The sequence below is a fragment of the Mchenga conophoros genome, linkage group LG20, assembly GCF_057382185.1.
Source record: "Mchenga conophoros isolate Kocher_MC1m ecotype Shallow Benthic linkage group LG20, M_conophoros_male_GT1.1, whole genome shotgun sequence".
Lineage (NCBI taxonomy): Eukaryota > Metazoa > Chordata > Actinopteri > Cichliformes > Cichlidae > Mchenga > Mchenga conophoros.
In genome coordinates, this window is record NC_140545.1 from 21,744,781 (window position 1) to 21,756,977 (window position 12,197).

At 39.2% G+C, this 12,197-nt stretch overlaps 3 protein-coding genes across 6 annotated transcripts; 2 read left to right on the plus strand and 1 right to left on the minus strand.

Annotated features, from left to right (window-relative positions):
* The first annotated feature begins 1,823 nt into the window (after nt 1-1,823).
* Nucleotides 1,824-4,117, plus strand: LOC146550756 (uncharacterized). The gene is made up of 2 exons (XM_085259977.1): nt 1,824-3,221; nt 4,104-4,117. Exons 1-2 carry the CDS (start codon nt 1,961-1,963, stop codon nt 4,115-4,117), a joined length of 1,275 nt encoding a protein of 424 aa, XP_085116103.1. The 5' UTR covers nt 1,824-1,960.
* LOC146550757 (uncharacterized) lies at nt 2,768-11,995 on the minus strand. Of its 3 annotated transcripts, XM_085259005.1 has the most exons (10): nt 11,860-11,995; nt 11,604-11,720; nt 11,351-11,487; nt 11,152-11,245; nt 10,909-11,008; nt 10,532-10,791; nt 10,255-10,441; nt 9,956-10,083; nt 9,740-9,869; nt 2,768-4,350 (listed from the first exon to the last, which is right to left on the minus strand). In XM_085259005.1, exons 1-10 carry the CDS (start codon nt 11,866-11,868, stop codon nt 4,250-4,252), a joined length of 1,263 nt encoding a protein of 420 aa, XP_085115131.1. In that variant the 5' UTR covers nt 11,869-11,995; the 3' UTR covers nt 2,768-4,249. The 3 variants fall into 3 exon arrangements, with proteins under 3 accessions (XP_085115131.1, XP_085115130.1, XP_085115129.1); XM_085259004.1 differs by lacking the exon at nt 2,768-4,350 and having other exon boundaries at nt 9,364-9,869; nt 11,227-11,245; XM_085259003.1 differs by lacking the exon at nt 2,768-4,350 and having other exon boundaries at nt 9,364-9,869.
* LOC146550758 (uncharacterized) lies at nt 4,104-8,551 on the plus strand. Of its 2 annotated transcripts, XM_085259002.1 has the most exons (5): nt 4,104-4,236; nt 5,467-5,684; nt 5,786-6,862; nt 6,973-7,141; nt 7,658-7,830. In XM_085259002.1, exons 2-5 carry the CDS (start codon nt 5,474-5,476, stop codon nt 7,782-7,784), a joined length of 1,584 nt encoding a protein of 527 aa, XP_085115128.1. In that variant the 5' UTR covers nt 4,104-4,236; nt 5,467-5,473; the 3' UTR covers nt 7,785-7,830. The 2 variants fall into 2 exon arrangements, with proteins under 2 accessions (XP_085115128.1, XP_085115126.1); XM_085259000.1 differs by lacking the exon at nt 4,104-4,236 and having other exon boundaries at nt 4,937-5,684; nt 7,658-8,551.
* Nucleotides 11,996-12,197: the final 202 nt, after the last annotated feature.

Sequence of the window (12,197 nt, forward strand, 5' to 3'; positions counted from 1 at the left end):
CGCTGCTGATTGAAGCCATAGTCAAAGGCATGTATTCTACCAGCAAGTTGTTCAGCACTTAGGAAGTTCTCCTGAATGTACTGCAGCACAAGTTTCACCTCTAACTGAGCAACTCCCTCCAAAATGTCATGCATGATATCTACAGAAAAATTGTTGGCTGTGTTGAAATATTTAAGTGAATTCAAGAGACAAGTGCGTTTCACACCACATACATGAGGTAGCGTAGGATCTCTTTGTACACTTTCACAGTGCTGCTTATGCATATCAAGAGTTCTTAGTGCAACACCAGAATCATCTTCACAGAACACACTTTGAAAACAATCCTTCTCAAGCAGACAAAAACGACAACAATATCGAGCTGCAAATGACTCCACGAACCCAAACAGACTATGCAAGCCAAGATTGTCCCCAGTGACCTGGATTACAGTGCCATGAACCAAGTGTTTAAACATGGGAAGTTTCAGTCCCTCTGTCTCAAGAACTTTCAAATCATTGACAAGTGGCTCAAGGATTGAATTAAAGCCATAACGCTTTGAGTCTTGTGCATGAAAAAGAGCACACAAATGAATATTGACCAACAACGAATTAAAGATTGGAGGAAAATTCCTTAGTGTAAAGTATATTGCACCTAATTTATGTACACCCTTTTTAGAGCCCAGGGGATTTGCAGTTTCAAAGTCATCATAAAACAGTTGAATTTGTAAGGCATCTTTTTCTGCAGAAAATAGGGGACATCTTTTAACATAGGCAGCATCGATTAAGTCTGCATACACACCTTCTCTGGACACATTCCTCGACTTGAACATGTCGACAACATGGTGGTTTTGAAAGATACACTGTAAAAAAGGGCAGTGAAATTGACATAAAAACCATGTAAAACCCCTACAGAAATGTATAGTAAACCCCAAAACACAACTTTCCTGTTTCGATCACAGTGAATTATTGTAAACCTTTAAACAGAATGTTCCTGTTATATTTACAACATGAATGTGTGATTATAATCAAATTTATTGGTTAAAACTACAAATACTGTGAATAAAAACAGTGAAACACCGTAATACTCATAACCAAACAATCATGTTAATTTGACATGCAAATACTGTAAAAATCACAGTTTTAGTCAGTTTTTCTTAAAAACACATGACCTATAAGTCACTTTACAACTGCATGGATGTACTGGGCCTACTTTTAACATGATTCATGAAATGATGCAAAGTCATGGATAGGACTAATAAAAATGTTTTCACAGAAGATGTCATTGTGAACCTGAGAGGTTGCCTCTCCATTTATAGGCTATATAAAAATATACAATTAAAATTGTTTACATCATGTTTTTTTCTTAAATCATTCGGGCTATTTGCAGCCTATTGTAGGGTAACCAATAAGAAATTATTATTTAACGACTAAGTAATGCTTCTGTCATAATGCTTGTATTCTTTATGTTTCTTTTAATTGCAATGTGATACTTAGACTAGAATACTTTTTTGGGTTAGGTCAGCAATGTCTCATTATTACAGGCTAAACAAACTTACAGTGCCTCCCATAGGATCTCTATGGTGCCTCATCTCCACAGAGCTGTAAGCTACTTCAGGCCACTCACGTTGCACTGAGCGCGCCTAATTTTGAATGTGCATCTGAAGCTCGTCTCTGATTGGATAATGACGTGAGGGCGGGAGGAGAAGAGCGCCTAGTTCACGAACTTAGCTAACGAGCCAGCACTAGAGAAGAAAACGTCGAACTTTCAGCAACTACGTTGTTAGGACAAATTACAAACATACGATTTCAAGTGTTTTTTGAGGATCTGTGTTTGTTCGTCAGAAAGTCTGCACGGTAAGTTCAATATCTTGGCGACGTTTTTTCGAGATAAAAGCACCAGTTGATATTTAGACCAATGCTCATAACCTAGCGCTAGCATGCTAGTTCAGCTGAAAAGCACAGGCAAACTTTTGAAATACTAAAAATGATCATCTGCGTCTTTTGTAAAAAGGTATTGGTCACATTAAGAGGCTATGTACTACATTGCAGAGTGCATAAGAATGAGCCTTGTTGTATTTTTAAATGTGTTGGCGCCAATTGCAGCCAAACATTCACCACGTACTCTGCTTTCAAGGGGCATTTTTATTGTGTGCACAATGCACCTGCACTTCAAGCTACTCCTAAAGCTCTTGTTGCAGATTTAAAATGTGCGGTTTCATTATGTGCCCGCCATTTTCAAACAGTGAAAGAGCTAGTGTCTCACTTAAACGATCATATTGCAGAGGGCAGGTCTGTGTCATGTCCAGTAAGTGGTTGTAAGCATATGTTTACAAAAAAGTCATCATTTACTTCTCACATGTGTAGGAAGCATAAAGCTTGTTCTCCAGATGGTATTGATGACATGTACAAGGAATCTCGTCCTCAGCCCCCAAATGACAGTACAGAATATTCAGAAAACACACATGAAACCATGGCATCTGCTAGTTCAGCCAGGGATATGCCAGAGAAGGATAGTCATTCTTATCTCAGAAACATGTGTCTCTTTTACCTTAAACTGCAAGGACAGCTGCTAATTCCTGCCTCTACTATACAGAGTATTGCTGAGGAAATGCAGAATGTGCACGAATTGGGTCAAGCCTACACAATTAATAAGGTAAGTTGTTTACTAAAAAATGAAATGAACCTATCAGATGAAGCAGTCACTAAAATCTGTGACTGCATTAAAGAGTCAGATTTGTTCTCTGCTTGCCATCAGGGACAACTAGGAACAACACACACCAGAAATCAAACATTCAAAAAAATGTTTAAATACACAGAACCCAAGAAAGTGCCATTGGGAATGGATGAAAACATGACAGAAAAATGTGCTTACTACATACCAGTTGGAGAAACCCTGAAGAGCTTTTTAGAGTCACAGTTATGGAGGAATACACAGTCACAACAGTTTGGGGGTCCTGATGTAGAAATTTTTAAGGATTTATATGATGGCAAAATTTTCAAATGTCACCAGTTCTTTAATGAAAACCCTGAAAGCCTCAAACTGATTTTGTACCAAGATTCATTTGAGGTAGTGAATCCCCTGGGTTCTGCTAAAAAGACGCACAAACTTCTTGCAGTCTATCTGTCATTAGCAAATTTACCCATTCATTTGCGTTCAAATACAGATAACATGTTTTTAGTCTTGTTGTGTGTTGAGAATGACTTCAAGCGTTTTGGAATAGCCAAAGGCTACGTTCACACTGCAGGCAAAAGCGCATCAAATCGGATTTTTTTGACCCTATGCGACCCATATCCGATCATGGTATGACAGTGTGAACGGCACAAATCTGATATTTTCAAATCCGATCTGGGTCACTTTCGTATGTGGTCCTGAATCCGATACATATCCGATGTTTCAGAAAGCGACTGCTGTGTGAACGGTCAAGTCGCATTAAATCCGTCTTTTACGTCACTGACACAAGACAGACGCCAATTATCAGCACCGGAGAAGCGCCCGATAAGACATCGCGAACGCTTCCTGGCCACCCGGTGAAACTGCTGGGAAGACAACGTTGGAGAAACGTGAACATTTTATTTGTACTGCATAATCTGCAGATTCTGACAGAAATCTGCAACTATCCTTTGAAGCACCGCTCCTCTCTAAAACAGCAATAAGGATAATTATTAGGTTATCTACATTATTATGTAAATAACAAAATAACTTAAAGCAAAAATTGGGAAACGTGAAGTCCGAAGTCTTTATATTAAGGGCCATCAGTCAAACAATATTGTTTGCTCTGTGTCTAAACAGAGCGCGTTGTGTGACATCTTCTTTTGCACATGCGGGCCGCTTTGAGCGTTCACACTAGAGCTCGTTTGCTGTCGCATTTTATTTGTAGTGTGAACGAGCAGACAAAAAATTCGGATTTGATCAAAAAATCGGAATTGAGCATTAAGACCTGCAGTGTGAACGTAGCCAAAGTTTTCTCAGAGTTGTTGGCAGATCTGAAATCTTTGGAGACAGATGGAATAGATGTAGATGGAGAAACTGTAAAAGGGGGTCTTTACTGTATTGCTGGGGACAACTTGGGTTCTCATTGCATAGGAGGGTTTACAGAAAACTTCAGCTGCTCTCAATATTTTTGCAGGTACTGTGAAGTAACACGAAGTGAGTTTTATGCTGATCCGAATGCCTGTGGTCCTCCACGCACTCCAGAGACATATGACGCGGCTGTTGCTGATCTCCAGTCTGAAACTATCCAAGACGTCAGAGGAATAAAGGTAAACTCCATCTTCAATACCCTTCAGTCTTTTCACGTATCCCAGCCTGGTCTCCCACCTTGTCTAGGTCATGACCTCTTTGAAGGAGTTGTGTCATATGATCTAGCACTGTACCTGAAGAACATTATAAAAAATAAAAAATGGTTCACATACTCCCTTTTAAACAGACGCATTAAACAGTTTAAATATAAAGGATCCGAAGCACTTACAAAGCCATGTACTGTCAAACCTGACGGATCCAAATTATCAGGGCAAGCCGTTCAAAACTGGAACCTTTTGAGATTGCTGCCAGTTTTGATTGGTGACAAAGTACAAAACCATGAGGATGAAGTATGGCAGTTAGCTCTCCAGTTGAAAGACATTGTGGATCTTATTTGTGCTCAGAGCATTTCCTTGTCCCAGATAGCATTCGCTGACATTTTGATCCAAGAATATTTGGAGATGAGAGAGATGTTGTTTCCTGGAATTAAACTAAAACCAAATTTGCGCCATTATTCAGCACTGTTGTTGAAATTTGGTCCATTGATGAGGTTATGAACGCTTAGGTTTGAATGTAAACACAGTTACTTCAAAAGATGTGCCAGACACTTGAAAAGCTTCAAATATATTTGTCAAACTTTGTCAACACGTCATCAGATGTATCAGGCTTATCTTTTAGCAGGGCAAGAATGCCGTGAACTGCTGCAAGTCAAGGAGAGCTGTGCGTTTTATCCCAACCTCTACAGTGACACTATTCAGCATGCGGTCAGGGAGTTAGCTTTTTCAGAAAGCAATACCACAGTTACCACAGACATTCAGTACAAGGGCACTGCATATAAAAAGGGACAGTTTCTTGTGTACAGAAATGACGAGTGTATGGAGTTTGGTGAACTTCTACTCATCTTGATTCAAAATGACACATCTGTGTATGTTCTAATGGATATCCACAAAGGCATCTTCCTCTCAGAATACCATCTGTATTCTGTGACAAAGGACAGTCTTGGGTTACAGTGTATCAACATTAATGACCTGCCTGATTTCTATCCTTTGGTATCATACATTCTTCAAGAATACAGAGTCATTCCACTAAAGCATAGTATTGTGGCAAAATAATGTCCAACTAATAGCTCACTTCTCACTGTAAATAGTTTAACATTAATATAAGTGTCACGTAATCCACACCCTGCTCCATCAAGTGTATGAACTGTATGTGATTTTCTATTTTGTTTGGATGTGGCATTTCTTCTTCAGTGCAAGTATGAGTGACTCAGAGCGAACCTTCCTAGATGTCGCCATCACGGAAGTCCTACCAGAACTTCAAGCTGTGAACAAAAACATCCTGGAGGAGCACTTGCAGTCCATTGGAGTTGAGACAAGTGATGATCTACGCTTCGTAACGGAGGCAGATTTGATGACAGCATTAAGACCTGTACAAGCAAGAAAGCTTCTTTCTGCTTGGAAACAGAAATGTAAGTAAAAACAACAAACAACTATTCAAACTCAAAAGCAGAGATGGTCATGAACAGACATACAGTGTGAATCATAATTGTATTTGTTTTGTAATTTAAAGACCAAACTCCAGAGAACAGCTCGCTATCATCTGTGGAAGCCTCATCAACCCAGTCGCTGTCATTGCTCTCACTTTCACCCCAAAGTCTATCGTCGACCTCTTCCAGCAGCCCAGGATGTGACACACAATGGGATGACAACTTTGAAATTCCATGGAGTAAACTTCCTGCAGAAGTGATGCATTTTCTTGAGAGGGGGAAAAGGCCTCGCCCAAAACTGAGGAGGCAAATGGTCCGGATTGTTGTGACTGAGATGATGGAAAAATGCCCTCATGTAGGTAGAAAACATTCAATTGACGTTGCAAGAAAAATGGTGGCAAAATATCCCAATTCTCTGCAAGATTTAATAGAGGGTGAGATTGTTGGCGCAGGCTACCTTTCACTTGTCAAACAGTTGCAGAACAGAATTGAAAATGTAAGGCGCACTTCAACACCCAAAATAAGAAAAAGAAAACATCAGACTGACTCAGACCACACAGACGAGATCCCTTTAGAAGAAAGAGCAGCCATGCAGGATACATACGGGTGCATTAAATGGAATGTAGAATTTCTGCCTCTTGAAGAAACTCCAGAGAGCCAACAGCAAAAGATGGAAAAACTCAAGGTGATGTTCCAGCAAGCTGACACCAATCCAGAAGAGGTAAAAAGTCTAATGAAGTCCACTTACTACACACAACGTCTGCATGTCAATCAGGGGAAAAGTATCAAATGCCTTAGGGAGGAGTGGCCGTTTTGGTTTGATGAACTTGGCATGTCTGTCCACTTCAAGGAACTTACTGGGATTGACCTCAAAGAGACATTCACACGTAATTTGGATTTGAAGGGGAAAAGGCTACTGGACTACTTGACCACAGTTGCTGTCAGCAAAAGCAAGGTGTTCCTTCAGACTTATGCAAGGCTTCAGAGGATGCGGGGACCGCAGAGTGGCTGCTCAGATGATGTGAAAGAGATGGTCCTGCTTCTGCTCAGCTACTTTGAAGAGAAGGAGTCGTCCATGCTTCTCTGTGTTGAAGATACATGTCTGGCAGATGAGGTACAACTGGAGCAAGTGCCTCTGACACCCACTATTATCGTGTGTGGTAAGTCTGTTTCATAGCTCTCTCTTTTTTTTTTTTTAAGTGCACTTTTTATAGAATGTCATGTGACTGCCGTGTTTATTGATATAACCTGTTAAATAATTTGTTCACAGGACAGTCCTGCTATTCCTCAAGAAGATACATGCTGAGTGTTGATCGGAACCTCGTCAGCACAAACATATCCTCCTTCATTTCTGCACTGTGCCTCATGTTCGGGAGCTACTACAATTTCAACATCCATTATCCATCTGAGCTGGCTTCCACTTTAGAGTTTCTTCAGAGGTGAACAAATATGGCTTTGTTATTTCTCATAACTGAGACTCTGGGATCTGGAGTCTGGCTTTGATGTGGTTCGAGTCCAGGTCTGGCTCTGAGTCTCGGTCGGCTTTGGAGCCGGTTTCAGTTGTTTTTTTTCTGTTTTTTGTTGTTGTTTTTTTTTGTTTGTTTGTTTTTTTTAAATACATTAACAGTCTGAATCCGGGTCCAAGCCTGGCCGAGACTCAGGGCTAGACCAAGCGTCAACTGACGTCTGACTACCTATAACCTTTGCTTTGGATTTTAACAATGCTAAAGTGTGACATATCACTGCAGAAGACACTCGTGAAGGGTGCCAATACTTTTGACCATGCATTGTTCACTTCCCCACAGCATTTTGGTTATACTTTGTCTTGAACGTGGTCATGGCCATGACTGTGTATATATATGTATATACTTAATTTTTACTTACTTTGTACGTGTATTTTAACTGATCAATTATAAAAATGCTTAATAAACTTTTATATGATTGTTATTCTACAGGTGTTTCTTCTCCATAAACCCAGAAAAAGGAACCAAAGTAGAGAACAAAAACTCAAAGCGTCGTCTCAGTGTGAACCCTCGAGTCCTCACCCTGATTCAGGATCTCGCCGACCACGAGTGGCGCTAAGCCTAAATCTTGACTCTCTGTGGACTGTTAGTTTTACTTTGTTAATTTTGTTCCATAATGTGTACTGGAACCTTTTACTGGTCGAATGCATGAAGCCAATTCATGAAGATGTTCTTTCTTTGTAGGAATGTTCTTTATTTACATAAGAAAAGAAAAAAACAACATGCTGCTACTGCAGTGTTTCTAGACCACATGTGTAGGTTTGTTTCACCACGTGGTTTTGCTGATGTTTTCTGACCAGGGCCATGGTTGTGGTGACAGCAGGGTGCGTGTTGCGTTGCACGGTGATTATGATCATTTTTGACACAATATGTGTTTTTTGTTTTAAAGTCTTAACAGGTTAGTTAACTTTTTCTGGTGGAGGGTCTAACAAATGCTTGTTTCATGAACATGGTTCTTGCTTTGCAGGAATGTTCCACAGCTTTTATAGCCTATATTTTGATTGAATTGTGTAGTTGCTGTGTGCCTTGCATATTGTGTTAGTTGGAAAAATGGATCCATTTGCTGTCATTTTGCTAATGTGGCTGCAAAATAAATTTCCCAAAAGTGATATTTTCCTCTCTTGTGTTTTCTCAAGATGTATTTTTGCATGTTTGGGTGTAGGCGTAGCAGTAAGAAATTTGCTGGGTTATGGTTAAAATTTTACATTAAAACATATAATATTCAGCATAGATTTTATGTATAATTTACAGAGCAGCTCCATTTAATATGCACAGTTTCACTGTAGTTCTACCATTTTAAATTAGTTCTTTGTACGATATTTCCCTGTTAATTTTGCAGTTTATGGATCCACAAAAAGCATTTATTACTTGTGATATATAAATACACTATTTCCTGTATCTTTTACATCTATGTGTGAAATTAACTTCTTTTTCCTGTAGATTTAACAGTTTTAATCTGAGATTCATTCACTGTAAATCAATTTACAAGTTGCATCTGTAAAGCGTTTTTACAGGAAGTCCCTGGTAACCCCAGCTGCCAGGGTTTTCCTGTAAAAACAGCATGTTTTTTTTTACAGTGTAGTTTTCAGTGTTTCCAAAATAGGAACATATGCAAACCTATCGGTTACAATGACTTGATCAAAAGTCCCTGTGATCTTGTTTCTTCTACTGTCAAATCTTGTGCCAAGCACCATTTCAACAGGTTCAACAGTTGCCCATTTTTGTTTAAAGTGCCTATTTCGTTTAGCTTCTGAATTTAACAGTGTGAATGGGTTTTCAAAGTTTTTGAATGACTGCTCTAATTTCTTTTTACTTGAAGTGTCCTGTGAAGGTAAGCTCTGTAAAGCTGCATCTTTAGCCTGAGTATGAATCTCAAAAAACACTTCCTCCATTGAGGAGACAAAACTATTCACAGTAGATTGGCTTAATCCAGCTGCCCTGAGCTGTGCAACAGTAGAGGCACACATATCCAAAGTGCTCTTATTTGAACTTTTCAACATTTCAGATGTTGTGGGTGTTTCTTCTACATTAGTTGACACCACCTGCCCTGTAGTGATAACTTCTTTAATTGCCACATCAGGCTGTAAATTAACATCAGTGTCAGCCTGTTGGTCGAAATAGTTAAGGTGTTTGGTATTTAAATGTTTTCTAAAACCTGAAAAAGTGCCAAACACACAGCCACAGTCACGCTGGGCACATTTAAGGCGAAGATTTCTTCCGGGTAAGTAACCATGGACTAACCGTAAATGCCTAACAAGCATGTTTGAACCAGTAAACTCAGCCTGACAGACAAAACACTTCATGATGGAGAATTAACCTTCAAGCCCTAACGAAGCAACCTTGTCCTTATTTCAGCAACTCTGGGACTTTCTTTGATTTTGCCAACATCTATATTGTACACAGTGGTTTGGATGAATGTGTACATGTTGTGAAGCATGGTGTTGTAAGATGTGCCAAACACAAAATGTGCTTTAAACAGTTCATCAAAAGCACCAAGTGAAGAGGTAGACTTGCATGGTATGGCATTCTTGTCAAGAATAATGAAGAACTGGTGGATGTCATGCTTTTTCACCCCAACAGCCAGGAGGTAGGGTTGAGTGCTGGTAGTGATGGCATCAAGGTGCTCTTGGATATTTGTTCCAGTCTGAAAAGACAAATACAGACAGGCAATAAGAATCAAGTGTTTCTTAAACTGGTAATTCATACCATAAAAATAGAAAAGAAACAAACCCTATTGAAGACCACAAGATGCCTTTCTGCTTGAGAAGCTGACACCTTTCCTGGTCTCTTCCGACCCTGACCAGATGGTGGAATCAAATGTAATAGCAATAGAATCGCTGAGAGGTCACTGTCCCAGCCTGAAAAAAAAATTTTTTTATAATAAAGTTGAATCATCCTCATCAATAACAAATTTCAATGCATCTGCATTGACAAAATGTTTGAGTAGACCCAAAATACAAAAGGACAGCTGTTCTGTGACAAACATTATATATCCTGTGAATGTTCTAATTAAAGAAATAACAGCTCACCAATGTCAGCATTAACTTCAGTGGCATCCTCAGGAGAGTCAGCTGCCAGCAAGAGTTCTTCCAGGTCACTGGTAGAAGGAAGCTTTCTGCCTTGTTGGATAATCTTTCTTTTGAATGTTGTTGGCCACCTCTCCAGCAACCTGCCTGATACATCCTCACCAAACATCAGTACAAAATCCTGTTCGATCTGTAACAGGGATAGAGAACAGAGAATTATATCTGCTATCTGCAAAAAATAAAATGTGTTTACATTGTCAACGTAATGAAAAATATTCACCAAGCCTTTGATATCTTTGAAACGTGGAAACACAGACAGTATGTTGCTTGACAGCAGGGGGTCAAGGACCATGTTGTGTCGATAAACAAATGTCAACTTCATCTTCTTCTTGACTGTGTCTTCATCAGCTAAATGTTTCATCAGAGAGATTGCTTCCTTGCACTCATCCTCACTCAGCACGTTCTCTGTAACAAACTGCAACTCTCGTCTGACAGTTGGTCCACCACACTGGTCTTCACCCGATGATCCATCTCCTGGTGCTAGACAATATGAAATACAACTTTATCAAAACTAATAATAACATTTGATAACCATTATTAATACAGAACCACAATTTGGAACTGTATTATACGTTTCCACTGAATTATAAGTGTTACCTCCAGATGTTAATCGCCTCTCTTTAGCAGTGCATCTCTGTATGGTTTTAATCCTCCAGGCCAAGTACCCAGTGCCACTCTCGCCATCATAATAATGTTCCTTGGAGAGTGACATATACAGACATTTTGTTTATTAATTTATCAGTAAGTTATGTGACCATGAACAGTTGATAAGGACATACATTTTGGCAGGATTTAAAATTTTGATTTTAGTTGTATCAGTTATTGCTGTTAGCTACTTACATAGCCATTTTTTGAGTACGGGTCACTGAGGTAAGGGAAAAAGGTTACAATTCCTCTGGCATACATTTCTTTTACCTGCCGTGGTGGTGATGTACTGCAAGATCAAAAGGAAAAGAACTAGTCAGCTTCGCTGGAATTAATAGAGATTTAAAATAATTTGAAAATGATAGTAAAAATCACAGGGCCAGAAATAAATTACCCATTTTTTTCTGTCATGTCAGCTACCAGTATGTTGACCATTTTTCTTCTGGTTTCATCCACCAGGGACTTGGTCCGATTGTACTCATTTATTATACGTTCTCCACCAGGTTTGCTTGTGAGAATGGATTCCACCAACTGGAAAACACAATAAAAACATTCTACATGTTGATATAACCACTACAGTTCAGAACACTTAAACTACAAACAAAAAAGACACTATTAGAAGAATGTGGAAATCTGTTAACTCTTACTTGCTTAGCTTCTGCATCCAGCTTCTGACGTTTCCTCAAAGGGCTGTGAATCTGATGAATGTGGCGATGATAACTGGAACTGCTCAGGAGACACTTCTGCAACAGATGTTTCCAGACCTTAAAAATAGGAGCAAAACAAATCAGTTTACATGGTCCCTCCATAGACTCATTTTATACACTCTTTGATTAAACAATGTAATAATGACACCAAAAAAAAAAAAAGACATCCAATGAAACACAAATCACTCAAACAAACCTGTTTCATATTTGATGGTTAGTACCCCGGTTGAGGGATCTGTTACTATATCCTCAAAAACATCCTCATCCAACTCAGTCCCTGAACTATCAAAAACTTTCACTCCTTCTGTTACGGCTGGCGCACCAAACTTTGCAAATGCTGGAGACAAGCACACAAGTTTGTGTAAACAAAAAGACATGACATTTAATGTTTTGTAGCTTAAAATGAAGATCATTTCAAGATACTCTTTCAAAAATGAGTCAGATAAACAAAGCCTAAATTATTAAGCGCCTCTAACATGCTTGATAAGTGGTAGATTAAAAGGAGTGACACTCACATTATGCAGTTTTTCCCCC